This window comes from Bufo bufo, chromosome 7, assembly GCF_905171765.1.
Source record: "Bufo bufo chromosome 7, aBufBuf1.1, whole genome shotgun sequence".
Taxonomy (NCBI): domain Eukaryota; kingdom Metazoa; phylum Chordata; class Amphibia; order Anura; family Bufonidae; genus Bufo; species Bufo bufo.
The window spans coordinates 124,176,260-124,197,708 of record NC_053395.1 but is presented as its reverse complement, the minus strand read 5'-3'; the positions used below and the strand labels follow the sequence as shown (position 1 = coordinate 124,197,708).

The window sequence follows — 21,449 nt, the reverse complement described above, 5'->3', positions numbered from 1 at the left end:
TAACGGTTCTTCCACAGCCAAAAATGCCAGACATGTGCCGTGTTTTTTGTAGTCTTTTAAGTGCTTTTGGCCATATAGTGTGTTGAGCACAGGCATTTTTAATGATTTTTTTGTGTGCATATCTTGTGTTTTATATAGAAAGGTATGTATTTCCCTGTAATACCATTTCTTCTGAAGAGCAGTATGCAAAACATCATGCAAAAATGCATATATAGCCCATATACAGCTTAATGCAGAGAATATATAAATTATTTCATAGGGAATAATTACACATTCGGAATGAAAGTGTTATATCGTCGGCCCATGTCTGTCGCCACCCCACTACTTCTATTAGGAATAAGGATGAGCGAACCTGACGTTTTCGAGTTCAGTGTTCAGGCAGTGGAGGAATTCCGTTATGGATTCCGTTAGAGCAGAATATAAAACGAAATTCTATGATGGAATGCAAAGCGGAAGCTTTTAAGAGGCATTCTATTATGATGGAATGCAAAAGGGAAGACTATGGCAGCATAACGGATCCGTCTGGTTTCCGTTATGCAGGACAGGACTTTGTTTTCCGTCCTGCATAATGGAAACCAGACGGATCCATTATGATGCCCATAGACCTCTACTATGACAGAAGGCAAAACGGAATTTCATTTGTTTTGCATTCCATCATAGAATTCCGTTATGGTCCGTGCTAACGGAATCCATAACCGAATTCCTCAACTGCCCAGACGCAAACCTGAAAACGTCGGGTCTGCTCATCCTTAATTAGGAACATTATTCACTAAACAGCTACTACTTCTATTTTTGCCTTCACTACCATGGTCCTCCTCCCCTTGCTCAGTGTGCCGCTGCATGGCTGCTTCTAATCACCCTCTGTTAGAACACTGAGGTCATTTCCTTGCCAGAGTTTCAGTTCCTTGCAGGTATCGAATTATCGATGCTCAATTGATACTTTTGTACCGGTATCAATTCGATATCGGGATTTGACATTTACCGATACTAGGCTGCGCTACTGCACAGCCTATGGCCTCATGCACACGACCGTTGTTGTGTTCCGTTCCACAAAATGGGGTTCCGTTGTTCCGTGATCCGTTTCAGTTTTTGTTTCCGTGTGTCTTCCTTTATTTTTGGAGGATCACCAGACATGAAGGAAAGTAAAAAAAAAATCTAAGTCAAGTTTGCCATGCAAATGATAGGGAAAAAAACGGACGCGGACGACAATCTTGTGTGCCTCCGCGTTTTCACGGTCCCATTGACTTGAATGTGTCCGCAAACCGTTTTCCGTGAAAAATATAGGACAAGTTATATTTTTTTGACGGACTGGAACCACGGACACGGATGACAAACGGTGCATTAGCCGAGTTTTCAACGGACCCATTGAAAGTCGTTCACACAGAATAAAAGTCGTTCACACGGAATAAAACAACGGTTGTGTGCATAAGGCCTATATCAGAGAACATTGCGCACGCTGCTCTCAGCACGCTCCATGTTCCCTCAGCAGCACAGGGGAGTCGTCGTCTCTCCCTCCCCCTGTGCCACTGCTGCCAATAAGGAAAGGGGCGGAGGAGGGGAGGTGATAACTCGCCCATTAATACAAATACGGGAGGCAACTGTCGGCGGCAGAATCACATAGCAGGCACCCGACCTCTATGACAGGGCGCTGCGATCCGCGGCAGTTAACCCCTAAAAACATTGGTGGCGCATTCTTAATACAGAATGCTAAGTAAATTAGGGATGGAGGGGTAAAAAAAAAATCTAAATTTAATTTAAACTCACCTCATCCTTTTGTTTGCACAGCCCGAATTGTCTTCTTTCTTCTTCTTCGAGGACCTGGGAGGAAAAGGACCTTTGGTGAAATCACTGTGCTCATCACATGGTCCATTACCATGTGATGAGCGCAGTGACATCACCAAAGGTCCTTTTCCTTCCAGGTCCTCAAAGAAGCAGAAATTAGACAATCCGGGCTGTGCGAACAAGTGGATGAGGGGAGTTTAATTTAATTGTATTTATTTTTAACCCCTCCAGCCCTATTTTACTAAGCATTCTGTATTAAGAATGCCATTTTCCCTTATTACCGTGTTATAAGGGAAAATAATAAAGATCGGGTCCCCATCCCGATAGTCTCCTAGAAACCATGCGTGAAAAATCGCACCGCATCCGCACTTGCTTGCGATTTTCACGCAGCACCATTCACTTCTATGGGGCCTGCGTTGCGTAAAAATGCACAATATAGAGCTTGCTGCGATTTTCACGCAACACACCAGTGACACGTGAAAATTGCTGCTCATGTGCACAGCCCTATTGAAGTGAATGGGTCCGGATTCAGTGCGGGTGCAATGCGTTCACCTCACGCATTGCACCCGCGCGAAATTCTCGCCCGTGTGAAAAGGGCATTAGGCCCCTTGCAGACAAGCGTGTCCAGATGCGTTGCATCTGCGATCAGAGAAAACCGTGTGAGTAGGTACGCAATTGCAGTGAGTTTTGATTGCGATTGCTTTCCGATGTTCAGTTTTTATCGCGCGGGTCCAATGTGTTTTGCACGAGTGTGATAAAAAACTGACTGTGGTTCACCTCACACATTGCACCCGTGCGGAATTCTCCCCTGTGTGAAATGGGCCTTAATTTTAGTATCAGTTGTGGTCAGTTTACATCAGTTAATTTTAACTGGAGAAAAAGTTCTGCATGCAGGACTTTTTCTCCCAAAATAATAACTGATGTGTGACAGAACTGACAAAAAAAAACTAATGCAAATAGAGCACAACTGATGCTAAAATTAACAGATTTTTTTTTTCTTTTGTTGAATCAGAAGAATGGAAAACAAACTCGCCCTAAACAGTAAAGGTTCTGTCTGCCCGTGTACCAAACTCCTTGTTTATTGACTCATACTCTGCTGCCTGACTTGACCTCAGATTAGTTTCTCAGTTACGTAAAAACTCTGCCTGTTCAGACCCTGGCCTGTTTCCTGGCACTTCTCTAACCCCGTGGGTCATCGTCTATCTAGATAGTTTAGTCCCTATGAGGTATTGGCCTATAAGTCCACATCCCTGTACAAGGGTTATAGGGTGAATACCAGAGGACCGCTAGGGCAACGCCCTTAGGTTCAGCTCAAAGTCAAACCGGTTAGTTGGCACAGCGAGTCCAAGCCAACTGTTTGTTAAAAAGAGATTACAATAATATAAAAGCTTAGGGGGTCATTTATTATCCTGAAATACTCCTATATTAGGCATATTTCAGGCGCATATGGCTGGCAGGCCTGTCTCATTTCCCATGTTTTACGCCTGGTTAAGGGTCTAAATATAAGACAGCTTGGAAGCCGGCTTAGATTTATAACTGGCAGATGATCCTGCGCCTCTTTATAACTGGGGCGGATCCACCACCAGCTATGGGGCTTTATTAAGACTGGCTTCTAAAACACTAATCTTAATAAATGTGCCCCTTAGTGTTTTACACAATATTTCACAACCATAGTCATTGAAAAAGGAGTTTGGACTGTCAGAGCCAAGGTTAAGGTTCAGTCTGTGATCATATATGCAAATGAGCATTACATTAGTTAAACTTTAATTGCTTAATCTTTGTGAAGTAGAATCCTTTGTGTTAATGAGTACAAAGGCATTATAGGAGTGATACCTTTATCGGTTAACCAGAAGAAGTCATACTGCAAACTTTCCCAGCACAAGGCTCCTTCTTGAGGCAAGATTACAAATGAATGATGGAGAAATAAGCACATTTAACATCTAACATTTAGAGGATGTTACAATCACATAGGGGGATGTATAATTAAAAGGCAACTTGTCACATTGAACAAGGTGTTTGTGCTGCAGGCAGCATGTTATAGAGCAGGAGGAGCTGAGCAGAGTGATGTATAAAGAGAACCTGTCACCGTGTAATCTGCAGGCAGCATGTTATAGAGCAGGAGGAGCTGAGTGATGTATAAAGAGAACCTGTCACCGTGTAATCCGCAGGCAGCATGTTATAGAGCAGGAGGAGCTGAGTGATGTATAAAGAGAACCTGTCACCGTGTAATCAGCAGGCAGCATGTTATAGAGCAGTAGGAGCTGAGCAGAGTGATGTATAAAGAGAACCTGTCACCGTGTAATCAGCAGGCAGCATGTTATAGAGCAGTAGGAGCTGAGCAGAGTGATGTATAAAGAGAACCTGTCACAGTGTAATCAGCAGGCAGCATGTTATAGAGCAGTAGGAGCTGAGCAGAGTGATGTATAAAGAGAACCTGTCACAGTGTAATCAGCAGGCAGCATGTTATAGAGCAGTAGGAGCTGAGCAGAGTGATGTATAAAGAGAACCTATCACCGTGTAATCTGCAGGCAGCATGTTATAGAGCAGGAGGAGCTGAGCAGAGTGATGTATAAAGAGAACCTGTCACAGTGTAATCAGCAGGCAGCATGTTATAGAGCAGGAGGAGCTGAGTGATGTATAAAGAGAACCTGTCACCGTGTAATCAGCAGGCAGCATGTTATAGAGCAGTAGGAGCTGAGCAGAGTGATGTATAAAGAGAACCTGTCACCGTGTAATCTGCAGGCAGCATGTTATAGAGCAGGAGGAGCTGAGCAGAGTGATGTATAAAGAGAACCTGTCACAGTGTAATCAGCAGGCAGCATGTTATAGAGCAGGAGGAGCTGAGTGATGTATAAAGAGAACCTGTCACCGTGTAATCAGCAGGCAGCATGTTATAGAGCAGTAGGAGCTGAGCTGAGTGATGTATAAAGAGAACCTGTCACCGTGTAATCAGCAGGCAGCATGTTATAGAGCAGTAGGAGCTGAGCAGAGTGATGTATAAAGAGAACCTGTCACCGTGTAATCTGCAGGCAGCATGTTATAGAGCAGGAGGAGCTGAGCAGAGTGATGTATAAAGAGAACCTGTCACCGTGTAATCTGCAGGCAGCATGTTATAGAGCAGGAGGAGCTGAGCAGATTGATATATCATTTTATGGGAAAAGATTCAGTATAACTTGTCATTTATACATTTAAATTCTGTGCTTTGAAGTCAAGGAGGCGGTCCTATCGGTGACTGACAGCTATCTCTGTATGCACAGTCATATGGGGAAGGCTGTCAATCACTGATGGGACCGCCTCCTATCAGTCTTCAAAGCACAGAGTTTAAATGTATAAATGACAAGTTATACTGAATCTTTTCCTATAAAATGATATATGACTCTGCTCAGCTCCTCCTGCTTGTAGCTCAATCATGTTTAATGTGGCAGGTTCCCTTGAAGATAAAACAGAGCAATAAAAACGATGTTTTTGTTACAAATGGACAAGGGCAGCAGAAGCGATGAGTGTGTAGGTTAGAGATTTGGAGCTGCATTGGTGGAAGTGTGAGACGTGTCCCTGTACTGGCTCATAAAACCCAGTGTTAGATTCTGGCCTTCCTTGGGTCAATGACAGGAATGTGGTTTTTAGCTATAATTCTCAAGGTTTTTCTGCTCCTATTGCTTAAAATTTCCTTTAAGAATTAAAACCTTCCATAGACTGTCCTGGTTCAGAGAAATGGTTGCAACTAGGGATGAGCGAATCGACTTCGGATGAAACATCCAAAGTCGATTCGCATAAAACTTCGTTCCAATACTATACGGAGCAGGAGCTCTGTACAGTATTAGAATGTATTGGCTCCGATGAGCCGAAGTTCTTGCTTCGCAAAGTCTTGCGAGACTTCGGGTAATAACCTCATAAATTAATTTGTACTGTAAAAAACCATTTCCCGAACTCTCGGTTCCAAGGTACCACCATGTTTCATCCGAAGTCGATTCGCTCATCCCTGGTTAGCCAATACAGGGATCACTCCTCTAACACTTTATTCATTAACACCATTCTACATCCGTTTGTTTCTGGCTAACAAAGCGCCATGCAATATTTGCTTCATCTTTAAATCTGTGATCCTGAGGCATAAAGACATCTCCTGGTCACATTGGAAGCAAATTGGTTGTTTAGGATTAACTTAAAAGAAAATGTGCAAATTACTGTATACCCTTATGTCTGGATGAAAACATGTTTGCAAACGGGCCCTTACACATTTTTTGGTGCTGTTTTTCATGAGCCACCCATTCATTTCAACGGGAAGCAGAACTTGCTTTTTTTCCCCCTACGCTGAAAAAAAAAAAAAGAAAAAAAAAAAGAAGCCCCATTCCCTATCTTGGAGCAGAGTCTGCATCGATTCTCCCATTGAAATTAATGGGAAGCTGAATAAACAGAAAGCAAAAAAAAAAAAAAAAACGCAACAGAATCCCTAGTGTGAATATTCCCTTATTTGAAAAAAAAAAAATATATATATATTCTACTTTATACTTAGAATAACTATTAGGGCCCCAAAAGAAAGTTTGCTTTGGGACACACAAATGTTCAGCTTCACCTGATCTCCATAAGCATGACGGCCAATGATGATGGGCTTGACCCATCCAGAGACAAGCCTCGGGATGTTCTTGCAGATGATGGCCTCTCTAAAAACAGTTCCTCCCAGAATATTTCTGATGGTTCCATTTGGGGACTTCCACATTTGCTTCAACTTAAATTCTTCAACCCTAATCTCATCAGGTGTAATGGTGGCACACTTGATTCCAACATTATATTTTTTGATAGCTTGAGCAGCTTCAATGGTGACCTTATCATCAGTTAAGTCACGATTCTCCATACCAAGATCATAGCTAGAAAGACAGAAATTGGTTGTTACTACAGGTGCAACATGATGGACTTCATATAATGAATCTGCATTATGAAAGCTCCCTTAATCTTCACACCAACCACTAAATATCTTCAAACATTTTATACGCAGAAATACAGCATAACAGGAAACAATGCTTTTTGTTTTTTTTTTTTACTTTAGAAACCTATATTTTAGGGTCCATTCACACAGCCGCAAAATGGGTCCGCATCCATTCCGCAATTTTGCGGAACAGGTGCAGATCCATTCATTTTCAATGGGGCCAGAATGTGCTGTCCGCATTTGCGGATTCCCATTTCCGCACCGGTGCTTCCGTTTCCGCCAAAAAAAAAAAAAATAAAACATGTCCTATTCTTGTCCGCAATCGGCGATGTGCGGTCCGCAAATTGTGTAATGCACATTGCCAGTGTCCGTGTTTTTTGCGGATCCGCAATTTGCTGATCCGCAGAACACTTACGGACGTGTGAACGGACCCTTACCCAGATTCATAGTTGCTTTTATTGGACAAACAATAAAACTTTCTTCAACTAAGCCTCTGCAACAGCTCTACTGGGCTTCTGTCACCAGGAGTATATGGCATTAAGTGCTGTAGTCTGGAGCCCTCTTTTGGGATCGGTCACAAGCAGATTCTTGTAGTCCGATACTAGTTAGTATTCCAGCACTGGTTGTATTACTACGTGCGACATGATTTGTGCCCAGGTTACAATGTATGTGCAGTGTAGACCTATGTACAGGAACATGTCAAGCTAGCAGCTCGCCGACACAAGACAACGCTACTTTTCTCCCCAAGTTTTACCTGCAGAGTCCCGGCGGAAGAGATGCACAATAATCATGAATGATACATCCGGGCCCCATTTAGTAACATCATGCCTGGGGCCACATGCAGCTGTATTTTGTCCAGTAGAATGAGGGAAATCAAACCGGAAACCCCAAAGACCTGATTGTCAGTGGGGTCTGTCAGGCTTTGTTCCATGTCCATCATTTTGGCAGATCTGGCATTCCCCTTTACTGTTTCAACTCCGGAACAGAAAAAAAACGAACGGAGAATGTGCTGCAGAAGTGCGCTTAGAGAAAGCAGATGTAATTAGGTAAAGTATGCACGATCGATATACTACCTACTACCGCAATCACTAGTATTCTCAGGGTGAGGCCACTCGTCACAGCTCGGGCTTTTCATAGCAGTAAAATGAAATGTAGGAAAAACATTGTATTTTTCTGCAATTAATTAGCACACGCTGCAGAAAACATGAACGCAATTTTTTCTGGGGTAACCTTTACTAACTGTTTCATCTATACCGCACCAGTATCTGTGCAGTTGGATCACTAGGGGCATAAGTCATGTCAGGTTCTCTTTAATACATTTAAATATTCTCCTTTCACAACAGTAAAATAATTTAAAGGGGTTGTGCCACTTATATAAATGTATCCCGCCCAACAGATATCGCTGTTATATCACTTTCCCCACACACCACCATATCACAACTACCTTACTGTAACGTTATCAGCCTACCACTGCACCTTGCTGTTGGTCACGTCCTGTAGTGGAGCCTTGTAATACAGGACGCACGTGCTCACAGCGCTTCATTTCCTTCCCTTCAATAAGCACTCCTATGTGCAGGGCGAGTTATATGTCAGTGATGGATGGATATTCACACAAGTTGTGTCTGTTAGAAATCCAGTTCTACAAAGCATTTTGAATATGTGGAGGTAGAAAATGAACTGGTTAAGGTCACATGTGCTGCTGATGTCAGAACATATCTCACTGACATAAACCAGAAAGCAGGATTCAAGCATGGGGGATAAGAAAAAACTGCCACTGAGGTAAATTTAAAAAAGAAAAGAAAATTGGAAAAAAAATAAAAAAAGAAAAAAACAATCCGAGGAATAGGAGCCAGAGTACTCGCTAAAAATAAACTGGAGTGAAAAGTAGTTTATGGCTCAAAAAGTCAAACACAATAAGGCTACATGCACACGACCGTATGTTTTTTGCGGTCCGCAAAAAAAATAAAAATAATGATGACATCCGTATGCCGTTTTTTTTTGCGGATCCATTGTAAATGCCTAAAACGGACAAGAATAGGACATGTGCTATTTTTTTTTTTTTGCGGGGCTACATAACGGACATACTGATGCAGACAGCACACGGAAATGAATGGGTCCGCAAACAACATTTGTGTGCATGTAGCCTAAAATGAAAAAAATAAAATTTAAAAAAAAACCAAAAAACAGACCACCGCACCCCTCTTCAACACACCACCGATCTGGCGTAGATTGTGGTCGTCCAGATGGTTCTACTGCTAGAGTGGCTTCCATGAGGTTTCTCTCTAACTTATTTTCTAGCCTTTTTAGAAACGGAATAATCCCTGTAGTGGTATATGAATATCTGGTCTCACTTAACATAGGCTCCTACCTGCAGCTTACATACTCATGACTACCCCATATGCCTACAGCACTTCTGGATTAGAATATGCAGTTACATCGCGCCTCTGAAACTTGTTTCTGCATAAATGAAGAATATGCACTAATAAGCAGACGGTGGAAAGAGAAAGAATTTGCACGCCCAAACCTGTGAACTTTTCCCTAGATCTAAGACAGGTAAAGATCAGGCTGTTTGCCAATGCGATAGTAGAAAAGCTGGTTCCTTCATCTGTTCAAAGTCTCTGCCTGATAAACCAAACAAGAGCAAAGGCTCCCCCAGCAAGCAATGCAGGTCAGAAGTGAGTAATCATCCAGAGGTCCCGTCATGTCCGCACAGTACTACAACTCCCTGCATCTGTTTTTCTTCTAGCCTGCCCTGTTACTTTCAGTGCTTATAGCAGTGAATTGTTAGTTGGGTGGTCCCCGGCGCACAGTGTCAATGGAGCATCATCCCAGCCATGTACACGAAGCACTAGGTGACGGCCCACTTGGTATATCACTGCTATCGGGTAGGGATAGACCGATTATCGGAAGTACCGATATCATCGGCCGATATTCACGATTTTGTACATTATCGGTATCGGCATCTAACCTTGCCAATATACCGATAATGCATAGAAAACAAATACTAGTGGGCGCTTCCATTATGGAAGCACGCACTAGTATGCGCCAGGTGCCGGGAGCGGGGAAGAAGCGCAGCAAGCCCTTCCGATACTCACCCTCCCTGGTCTTCTTCGATGGGACCCGCGCTGGCCGGAGAACACAGGGGAGCGAGACGCCGGACCTGGAGATGAAGAGGAGCCGCGGCGCAGGAGAGGTGAGGAGTTTTTTATTTTATTCATCCGAGGTCTGATAGGGGTTAATAAAAGGTCTGATCTGAGGCCTGAAAGGGGTTAATAAAGTCAGTGAGGGGGGGGGGGGGGGAATGGTGTGGAAATTGGCATTTGGCACTAGTATATTATAAATGTAAATAATAAAAGAAAAAAAAAAGAAAAAGAAAAAAAATCGGTCACTCCCTACTATCGGGCACCGACAGTGGATGAAAAGGGGAGGCTGGAAGACAGTCCGTGATGATGCAGCTGTAAAGTTGCACTTCTCTGCAAATGTGGCAGGTCCTCTAAATAAATGGAGAAAGCAGCCTGGATTTGGATGGAATAGCTGCTGTTAGGGCTGTTTCACATGAGCGGATGCCGTGTGTGACATCCGCTCCGTGAATGACAGCCAAGACCCGATGAGGACAGCAGAAGCACGGAGCATTAACATGATTGATAATGCTCCCTGCCTCTCTGTGATCTTTTTACTACGAAATCACAATGACAACTTTATCTCACTGTGATTTCGTAGTAAAGAGATCACAGAGAGGCACGGAGCATTATCAATCATGTTACTGCTCCGTGCTTCTGCTGTCTGCATCGGGTCTTGGCTGTCATTCACGGAGCGGATGTCACGGACGGCATCCGCTCGTGTGAAACAGCCCTTAGAGTAGCTCCTTAACATTGAGAAGCTAGTGGGTGCAGTAAGAGGTGGACAACTTTTTTAGTCTGAGGGTCACATTGTAACATCTTATCTCTTCAAGGGTTGCAATAAAACTTAAAGGGGTAATCTTATCTGAGACATACTGACAGCATATGCCATAAATCTCATAAAAGGTGTGGAGGGGGGGGGGGACCACTTCTAGGAATGACACTAAGCAGAATAGGAGTCCCCTGCTCTGGTTTGGGCAGTCTAGATAGGAGAAGGGGGAGCTTGTAGGCGCCTCTATCGCCATTGTAATTTGTTGTACACAAAACCTTCAATTGGGAGGGATGACTTTATGGGCAGCCACCTCTCCACATAGGAGTTCTCAAGTGTGTTGTGCACGCCCTGCCTAAATGCCAATCAGAGGTAACAAGATGGCTCAGAAGTGAATGCTGCGCCCACCGCCTCACATTCACAAGCAGTTTTATGTGCGGCCAGGTTTTGGTACATTTTTCTTAGCAACCAATTAGAGGGGTTTCCTGGGACTTCCATACTAGTTGTCTACAGTTATGAGGTCATCAGTATCAGATTGGTGGGGGTCCAACTCCCAAAGGTCTGCTGATCCACAGAGTGAAGTAGTCAGGACACTTCAGTGAGTGCCATGTCCTCTGTGTTACCAGGCACAACGCTATAGATGTAACCGAGTGTGCACATGTATGTGTCAGCTGAAGAAGCCTACAGACAGCCAAGTAAACTGTGCGGCCATCTTTAGACTTTACGTAGCCAAATTGTGAATGAGTATATTCTATGTTCAGGTACTTCAGGAGGAAATATGAAGGCCACCCCCTTTCAAGACACTACAAAGACAAACATGGGGGTAATAGTGATGGCACCATATTCAGTGGAATAGAGATCGTGAATAAAGATAGAAGAGGGAGGGATTTTATTTTATTTTTTAAATGTCGAGGGCAGAGACCTGCTGGATTTTTAATCTGAACACATTAGCACCAGCAGGATTGAATTCAGAAATTGAGCTATTTGCCTTTGAATAACTAACAACCAAAGTATAGAAGACATGAGGGGGTTAAATGAAGGAGGAGACATGGACCTACATAAACACAAGGAGTCCAAACCAGTATCCCTGACGAAGAATAACGTTTTAGTCAAAACGCGTTAGAGTAATTTTGGTCCTCCTAGCTATCCGTAGCTCTTACTGTGACGTCACACAGCGCTCCGTGCGAGCGAGCTGACTTTTTAAACTGAGCGAAGAAAGAAGAAGAAGACATAGGCGAACAGAGAAGAACTCAGAAACAGGTAAATACCAATCTGAAGTTGTAGAGCCACGGTGTACTTAGTTTTTTGGCACTTACTACCAGGGAAGGTGGACAGGGAGCGCATCGCACAGTACCTGAACATAGAGTATACAGTTGTAAGAAAAAGTATGTGAACCCTTTGGAATGATATGGATTTCTGCACAAGTTGGTCATAAAATGTGATCTGATCTTCATCTAAGTCACAACAATAGACAATCACAGTCTGCTTAAACTAATAACGCACAAAGAATTAAATGTTACCATGTTTTTATTGAACACACCATGTAAACATTCACAGTGCAGGTGGAAAAAGTATGTGAACCCCTATATTTCACCTGAAGGACTCGGCCATTTTTTGCAAATCTGACCAGTGTCACTTTAAGTGCTGATAACTTTAAAACGCTTTGATGTATCCAGGCCATTCTGAGATTGTTTTTTTCGTCACATGGTACTTCATGACACTGGTAAAATGAAGTCAAAATTTTTTTTTTTTTTTTGCATAAAAAAAATACCAAATATACCAAAAATTTGGAAAGATTTGCAAATTTCAAAGTTTCAGTTTCTCTACTTCTGTAATACATAGTAATACCCCCAAAAATTGTGATGACTTTACATTCCCCATATGTCTACTTCATGTTTGAATTATTTTGGGAATGATATTTTATTTTTTGGGGATGTTACAAGGCTTAGAAGCAAATCTTGAAATTTTTCAGAAATTTACAAAAACCCAATTTTTAGGGACCACTACAGATCTGAAGTCACTTTGCGAGGCTTACATAATAGAAACCACCCAAAAATGACCCCATTCTATAAACTACACCCCTCAAGGTATTCAAAACTGATTTTACAAACTTCGTTAACCATTTAGGTGTTGAAATTTGAGAATTTCATTTTTTTGCCTAATTTTCCATTTTAACCCATTTTTTCCACTAACAAAGCAAGGGTTAACAGCCAAACAAGTCTATCTTTATTGCCCCGACTCTGCGTTTACAGAAACACCCCATATGTGGCCGTAAACTACTGTACGGCCACACAGCGGGGGCGTAGAGTGAAAAGGTGCGCAGTTTGGTTTTTAGAAGGCAGATTTTGCTGGACTGGTTTATTTATACCATGTCCCATTTGAAGCCCCCCTGATGCACCCCTAGAGTAGAAACTCCATAAAAGTGACCCAATCTAAGGTATTCAAAACTGATTTTACAAACTTTGTTAACCCTTTAGGTGTTGCACAAGATTTAATGGAAAATAGAGATACAATTTAAAAATTTCACTTTTTTGGCAGATTTTTCATTTTAATTTTTTTTTTTTTCCAGTTACAAAGCAAGGGTTAACAGCCAAACAAAACTCATTATTTATGGCCCTGATTCTGTAGTTTACAGAAACACCCCATATGTGGTCGTAAACTGCTGCACGGGCACACAGATTTTGCTGGACTGTTTTTTTTGACACCATGTCCCATTTGAAGCCCCCCTGATGCACCCCTAGAGTAGAAACTCCAAAAAAGTGACCCCATTTTAGAAACTACGGGATAGGGTGGATGTTTTGTTGGTACTAGTTTAGGGTACATATGATTTTTGGTTGCTCTATATTACACTTTTTGTGCGGCAAGGTAACAAGAAATAGCTTTTTTGGCACCGGGGTGAGATGACGGTTTGATTGTTACAATTTTGGCGTACATGCGACTTTTTTGATCACTTTTATTACCTTTTTTGGGAAGTAAGGTGGGCAAAATTTCAATTTCCTCATAGTTTTTTATTTTTAATTTTTATGGCCTTCACCGTTCGGGTAAAGTAACATGACCATTTTATAGATCAGGTCGTTACGGACGCGGCGATACCAAACATGTGTAGGGAATTTTATTTTTTTCATTTTTAATTAGTGATAAGTGTTTTTTGATTTTTACTTTTTTTTTTTACTTTTTTTTTACCCAGACCCACTTGGTTCTTGAAGATCCAGTGGGTCTGATGTCTGTATAATACAGTACACTATATAGTGTTTTGTACTGTATTTTACTTACACTTTGTCTGAACAGATCTATGCCTTTAGCACAGATCTGTTCAGCACCATGGACAGCAGGATGCCTGAGAAGGCGTCCTGTTGCCATGGGAACCTTCCCCGTCTGCTCAGTTGTGGCCACAACTGCGCAGACGGGTAAGGACTGGGGCTCCCTCCCTCTGTCACCCCATCCTGTCGGGGGGCTGCAAAGGCACAGCAGCCCCCCGATGGGAGAGGGAGGGAGCTACCAACTGTTAACCTGTGCTTTTCCATACCGCGGTCCGTACAGACCGCGGTATGGAAAGGGTTAAACGTCTGACATCGCATCACAGATGTCAGCCGTTTATACCAGGGTGTCAGCAATGTGCTGACACCCTAGTATACCCACTAGACGCCAACGATTATTCAAGGGGAGGCAGGCGGGGGATCGCGATCCCACCTGCCACACCGCCCGCCTCCCGCACGGCCTTCAACACCCCCCCTGCACCTCCCGCCGCCATATCATCATTCAGGGGTGCAGGGGGGTGACACACATATAATTTAGGCATATAAAAGTTTCTGATCCCCGCGGTCAAGGACCGCGGGGATCAGAAACTGTAGAAAGCGCAGCAAACGCGCATTTAGCCGAGGTGCCTGCTCAATGATTTGAACAGGCACTTTGATGCAACACCCATCTTCTGTTGATCTTCAGCTAGTGGACAGATGGCCTTAGGTTCTCCTGCAAAATGTCGTAATAAACTTGGGAATTAATTTTTCCTTTGATGATAGCAATCCGTCCAGGCCCTGACGCAGCAAAGCAGTCCCAAACCATGATGCCCCCACCACCATACTTCACAGTTGGGGTGAGGTTTTGATGTTTGTGTGCTGTGCCTCTTTTTCTCCACATATAGTGTGTGTTTCATCCAAACAACTCATCTTTGGTTTCATCTGTCCACAGAATATTTTGCCAATACTGCTGTGGAACATCCCGGTGCTCTTGTGCAAACTGTAAACGTGCAGCAATGTTTTTTTTTGGACAGCAGTGGCTTCCTCTGTGGTATCCTCCCATGAAATCCATTCTTGTTTAGTGTTTTACGTATCGTAGATTCACTAACAGGGATGTTAGCATATCCCAGAGACTTTTGTAAGTCTTTAGCTGACACTCTAGGATTCTTCTTCACCTCATTGAGCAGTCTCCGCTGTGCTCTTGCAGTCATCTTTACAGGACGGCCACTTCTAGGGAGAGTAGCAGCAGTGCTGACCTTTCTCCATTTATAGACAGTTTGTCTTACCGTGGACTGATGAACAGCAAGGCTTTTGGAGATACTTTTATAACCCTTTCCAGCTTTATGCAAGTCAACAATTCTTAATCGTAGGTCTTCTGAGAGCTCTTCTGTGCGAGGCATCATTTACATCAGGCAATGCTTCTTGTGAAAAGTAAACCCAGAACTGGTGTGTGTTTTTTATAGGGCAGGGCGGCTGTAACCAACACCTCCAATCTCATCTCATTGATTGGACTCCAGTTGGCTGACACCTCACTCCAATTAGCTCTTGAAGATGTCAATAGTCTAGGGGTTCACATACTTTTTTCCACCTGCACTGTGAATGTTTACATCAGGCATCCTCAAACTGCGGCCCTCCAGCTGTTGTAAAACTACAACTCCCACAATGCCCTGCTGCAGGCTGATACCTGTAGGCTGTTTGTGCATGCTGGGAGTTGTAGTTTTGCAACAGCTGGAGGGCCGCAGTTTGAGGATGCCTGGTTTACATGGTAAATTCAATAAAAACATGGTTACATTTAATTCTTTGTGTGTTATTAGTTTAAGCAGACTGTGATTGTCTATTGTTGTGACTTAGATGAAGATCAGATCACATTTTATGACCAATTTGTGCAAAAATCCATCTCATTCCAAAGGGTTCACATACTTTTTATTGCAACTGTACTTGTCACTTGTGAAACAGCGGCGGCGGCGGCGATACCGCTGCGGTACTGCAGCGTTAGTAACTGAAAGTGAAAAGCGCCTGTGTAACAGAAATAACAAATTGTGAATGATTTACCTGTGTAAATCCAGCTCCACATAAGGAAGAATGAGCTTATCCTTAATCAGATCCCAAATAACACGGGTCATCTCATCTCCTTGCATCTCCACCACGGAGCCACCTGGGATTTTCTTGGACATGCTGGACAGAGAAAAAAAGAAATGACAAAAGATGATCTGGTTAAGTGGAAACAATTGTATCATAGTGAAGGCGAGGATGTAAGGACTGAACAGGACAAGCTCTGAAAGGCAGTTTACAGCAACAGAGAGGACCTTAACGTATGGGAGAAACAGAGCTTCCTAGGATGAGCTTACATCTGCGTCAGTGGTTCCTTCAGGGTCCTCCATCACAGAATCCGCCAAAAACATGAGACAAACAGACCTGCGTGCAGGACTCCCTAGTGGAACCCAACAGATCTCATTACAGCCCATGGGGTCCATCTGCTGCCGTTTTGTGTCAGATCGGGCACTTCCCATAGTTTAATTGTTCTGCTTCTATATGATGGAGCAGAACAATGGAAACAGAGAAGGCTGATGTGAACACGGTCTTGCCAGCATACCACTGATCTGTCAGTCATCAACAAGCTGAACTGATGAGCCTCTGATCAAACTCTCCCATGTATTACCAGTATAACAATGGCTGGACTCGGACCAAGCTAGAGATTCCTGCGTCTGTGTACAAATGACAAAACTGCTTGGCCCCATTCGCACTACCATATCGTTGGTCCGCATCCAATCGACATTTGTCGCATATTGGATTTGGACCCATTTATTTCAACGAGGGCTCATGCACACAAACTTTTTTTTTTTTGTCGTGTCTGTTTCGTTTTTTTAGGCCGCAAAAAAAAAAAAAAAAAAAAAACAGAAATGACTGAGTTCATTCGGTGTCAGTACGTCCTATTATTGTCCGCCTTATGGACAAGGATAAGACCGGAATGAAAACGGCTGGTATCATGTGCACGAGCCCCGAGTCAGCACAACATGCAGACAGCACTCTGTGTCCCGTTCAGCAGTCCTGCAAAAAAGCTAGAAAATGTCCTATTAGTGTCCGCTTTGTGGAGAAGAATAGGCATTGTTACAATGAATCCACACGGACATCATCCGTATTTTTTGCAGACCACAAAATACATAATTCACCCTTAGGGCTCATGCACACAAAACCCCGATACCAGCCGTGTGCAATCTATAGAACAGTCTTATCCTTGTCCGTAAAATGGTATGTTCTATTTTTTGGCAAGTGCCACGCAACAGACGTACGGTGTGCTGTCTGCCTCTTTTGCGGCCCCGTTAAAGTGAATAGGTCCGCATCTGATCCACAAAAAATGTGAATCGCATGTGGAGACCGCCCTTACCTCAGAAAGGACATTGCATCTGCGGAGCACTGGCTCTGCCTACACTCCAGCCGCAGCGGTTTGCTTAGTAGTGGTTTCTCAATGTACAAATACCATATGACCAGACGTCACTAAGAAAATCCTGAAAAGTTTTAAGGCTGACCCCTAAACAGCTACACAGCCACCATTACAGACCAGCCATTCCCCTCTGAATGCAGATCAGTAATCAAAACTTGTCCTGTGTAAAATCATTGCTGGCGGGCAGCAGATCGTCCTGTGCAAGTGGCCAGAAGCAGCGGCTCTCTATGGGGGAGGGTCTGCCGTGCAGGCTGCTGGTCTCCATACACAGGCGATGACTGCTGCATGTAAATACGCTCAGGATCAGGCAATTATCGGCAATGAACAGTTTGTTCCTGATGATTGCCCGGACAGCTGGGCCCGTGTAAAGGGAACTTCAGGCTGGTTTTAGATTTGAAGCCAAGTCTTGGGTAACCCGGCCTGTCACTGCTAATGAGAGAATGGTACCTTGTTATCAATACAAATCTGCACTTCCCATTCCACAGACGACAGCAGAGCTGGCGGTCACTAGCACTGGAACGTTACTCTAGAAACCGCATACAAATACCCTTCCCCTAAACCGCCCTCAGACTGTAATTACTATGTTCTTGAGATCACAATGCTGCAGCGGTTTTTGTCCGGCTGAAAAGCGGCACTTAAGCCAGAAAGCTTTTTTTTAGCATCATCTGCAACAGAGCCCAAAAAACAGGAGGCAGGCGAGATCATGGCAGATGTCCAGCAGAAATGTCTCAATGTTTTATACCCAGTCACATGGATATATGAGAGTGTGCTGCAGAGATTGCCCCTGCCGGGTACAGCGGTATAACACCCCTGGATGTGCCCTCTGGCATCCTCAGCTGTAAGGTTTGCTTCAAGACACCTCTGACTGAACAGCCCTCCGACTCCCCTGCCACTCCCAGAACCGGCTGGATCCATGCCAAGGAAGTCATGGCTGCCTACTGGCTGTAAGAACACCCTGTATCCTGGCTAGCTATAATACTACAATATACTGACCGGTTATAAGAATACCCTGTATCCTGGCTAGCTATAATACTACAATATACTGACCGGTTATAAGAACACCCTGTATCCTGGCTAGCTATAATACTACAATATACTGACCGGTTATAAGAACACCCTGTATCCTGGCTAGCTATAATACTACAATATACTGACCGGTTATAAGAACACCCTGTATCCTGGCTAGCTATAATACTACAATATACTGACCGGTTATAAGGATACTCTCTATCCTGGCTAGCTATAATACTACAATATACTGACCGGTTATAAGAACACCCTGTATCCTGGCTAGCTATAATACTACAATATACTGACCGGTTATAAGAACACCCTCTATCCTGGCTAGCTATAATACTACAATATACTGACCGGTTGTAAGAATACCCTGTATCCTGGCTAGCTATAATACTACAATATACTGACCGGTTATAAGGATACTCTCTATCCTGGCTAGCTATAATACTACAATATACTGACCGGTTATAAGGATACTCTCTATCCTGGCTAGCTATAATACTACAATATACTGACTGGCTGTAAGAATACCCTGTATCCTGGCTAGCTATAATACTACAATATACTGACCGGTTATAAGAATACCCTGTATCCTGGCTAGCTATAATACTACAATATACTGACCGGTTATAAGAACACCCTCTATCCTGGCTAGCTATAATACTACAATATACTGACCGGTTATAAGAACACCCTGTATCCTGGCTAGCTATAATACTACAATATACTGACCGGTTATAAGAATACCCTGTATCCTGGCTAGCTATAATACTACAATATACTGACCGGTTATAAGAATACTCTCTACACTGGCTAGCTATAATACTACAATATAACATATACTGAGTAGGTATAATAATAGACTACATATAGGCTAGGTAAAGTAATCTATATTTCCTGGTTATAATAAGTTAGATTACGATATACATCTGCTGGCTAGGTATAACATGCATCGGCCCGTGTATCTGCTGCACTGAGCCATTCATTCCTCACAATGGCCCCTTCCTATCAGAGGCTGCAGGGTACTGGTACTGTTCCTGCTCTCCTCATTGTGCCTGGCGCCGCACATGAGCCCTGATGATGGCGCTATACACACGGAGCACACACTGGTGCGGTTACCTGACGGTTGAAGTCTGTACACCGGCACCGGTCACTGCAGAGAGGCAAGAGAGAAACTGACCCCACTGAAAGACACCGCTTCCTAGATTTCGCCTTTGGCCCCACCCCTTTCCCCAGCTGATCCACCTTCTGCCAATAGTTTTAACTCCAAGAAGACAGGTGGCCAATCAGAGCTCTTGACGAAACATGGCACCGAGGGATAGGAGCGAAAATCCGCGAAAAGAGGGCGTGGTTTGCGCGTGCACAGGGTGCAATGAGAGGACGTGTCCACAATGAGGGCGTGGTCTCCCGGCAAATAACTAGGGCAAAGTTGACAGCGATACATCTTTCTTAACCACCTCAGCCCCCAGTGCTTAAACACCCTTAATGACCAGGCCACTTTTTACACTTCTGACCTACACTACTTTCACCGTTTATTGCTCGGTCATGCAACTTACCACCCAAATGAATTTTACCTCCTTTTCTTCTCACTAATAGAGCTTTCATTTGGTGGTATTTCATTGCTGCTGACATTTTTACTTTTTTTGTTATTAATCGAAATTTAACGATTTTTTTGCAAAAAAATGACATTTTTCACTTTCAGTTGTAAAATTTTGCAAAAAAAACGACATCCATATATAAATTTAGCTCTAAATTTATTGTTCTACATGTCTTTGATAAAAAAAAAATGTTTGGGTAAAAAAAAAAATGCTTTGGGTAAAAGTTATAGCGTTTACAAACTATGGTACAAAAATGTGAATTTCCGCTTTTTGAAGCAGCTCTGACTTTCTGAGCACCTGTCATGTTTCCTGAGGTTCTACAATGCCCAGACAGTACAAACACCCCACAAATGACCCCATTTCGGAAAGTACACACCCTAAGGTATTCGCTGATGGGCATAGTGAGTTCATAGAACTTTTTATTTTTTGTCACAAGTTAGCGGAAAATGATGATTTTTTTTTTTGATTTTTTTTTCTTACAAAGTCTCATATTCCACTAACTTGTGACAAAAAATAAAAACTTCCATGAACTCACTATGCCCATCACGAAATACCTTGGGGTCTCTTCTTTCCAAAATGGGGTCACTTGTGGGGTAGTTATACTGCCCTGGCATTCTAGGGGCCCAAATGTGTGGTAAGGAGTTTGAAATCAAATTCTGTAAAAAATGACGAGTGAAATCCGAAAGGTGCTCTTTGGAATGTGGGCCCCTTTGCCCACCTAGGCTGCAAAAAAGTGTCACACATCTGGTATCTCCGTATTCAGTAGAAGTTGGGGAATGTGTTTTGGGGTGTCATTTTACATATACCCATGCTGGGTGAGATAAATATCTTGGTCAAATGCCAACTTTGTATAAAAAAATGGGAAAAGTTGTCTTTTGCCAAGATATTTCTCTCACCCAGCATGGGTATATGTAAAAAGACACCCCAAAACACATTCCCCAACTTCTCCCGAGTACGGAGATACCAGATGTGTGACACTTTTTTGCAGCCTAGGTGGGCAAAGGGGCCCATATTCCAAAGAGCACCTTTCGGATTTCACTCGTCATTTTTTACAGAATTTGATTTCAAACTCCTTACCACACCTTTGGGCCCCTAGAATGCCAGGGCAGTATAACTACCCCACAAGTGACCCCATTTTGGAAAGAAGAGACCCCAAGGTATTCGCTGATGGGCATAGTGAGTTCATGGAAGTTTTTATTTTTTGTCACAAGTTAGTGGAATATGAGACTTTGTATGAAAAAAAAAAAAAAAAAAAAAATCATCATTTTCCACTAACTTGTGACAAAAAATAAAAAATTCTAGGAACTCGCCATGCCCCTCACGGAATACCTTGGGGTGTCTTCTTTCCAAAATGGGGTCACTTGTGGGGTAGTTATACTGCCCTGGCATTTTCCAGGGGCCCTAATGTGTGGTAAGTAGGTAAATGACCAGTGAAATCCGAAAGGTGCTCTTTGGAATATGGGCCCCTTTGCCCACCTAGGCTGCAAAAAAGTGTCACACATCTGGTATCTCCGTACTCGGGAGAAGTTGGGGAATGTGTTTTGGGGTGTCTTTTTACATATACC

General features: G+C 43.2%; 1 protein-coding gene across 1 annotated transcript in view; it reads right to left on the bottom strand.

Moving 5' to 3' along the window:
- The window catches only part of IDH1 (isocitrate dehydrogenase (NADP(+)) 1), a 32,806-nt gene extending 13,251 nt beyond the window's left edge, over positions 1-19,555 (bottom strand). Inside the window, exons 1-3 of the mRNA XM_040439806.1 lie at positions 19,406-19,555; positions 15,880-16,002; positions 6,353-6,644 (exon numbers count right to left, since the gene is read on the bottom strand). Coding sequence (XP_040295740.1) covers positions 6,353-6,644; positions 15,880-16,001 — 414 coding nt within the window. The 5' untranslated portion in view covers position 16,002; positions 19,406-19,555. The remainder of the gene's footprint in view (positions 1-6,352; positions 6,645-15,879; positions 16,003-19,405) is intronic.
- Between the last annotated feature and the right edge of the window lie 1,894 nt (positions 19,556-21,449).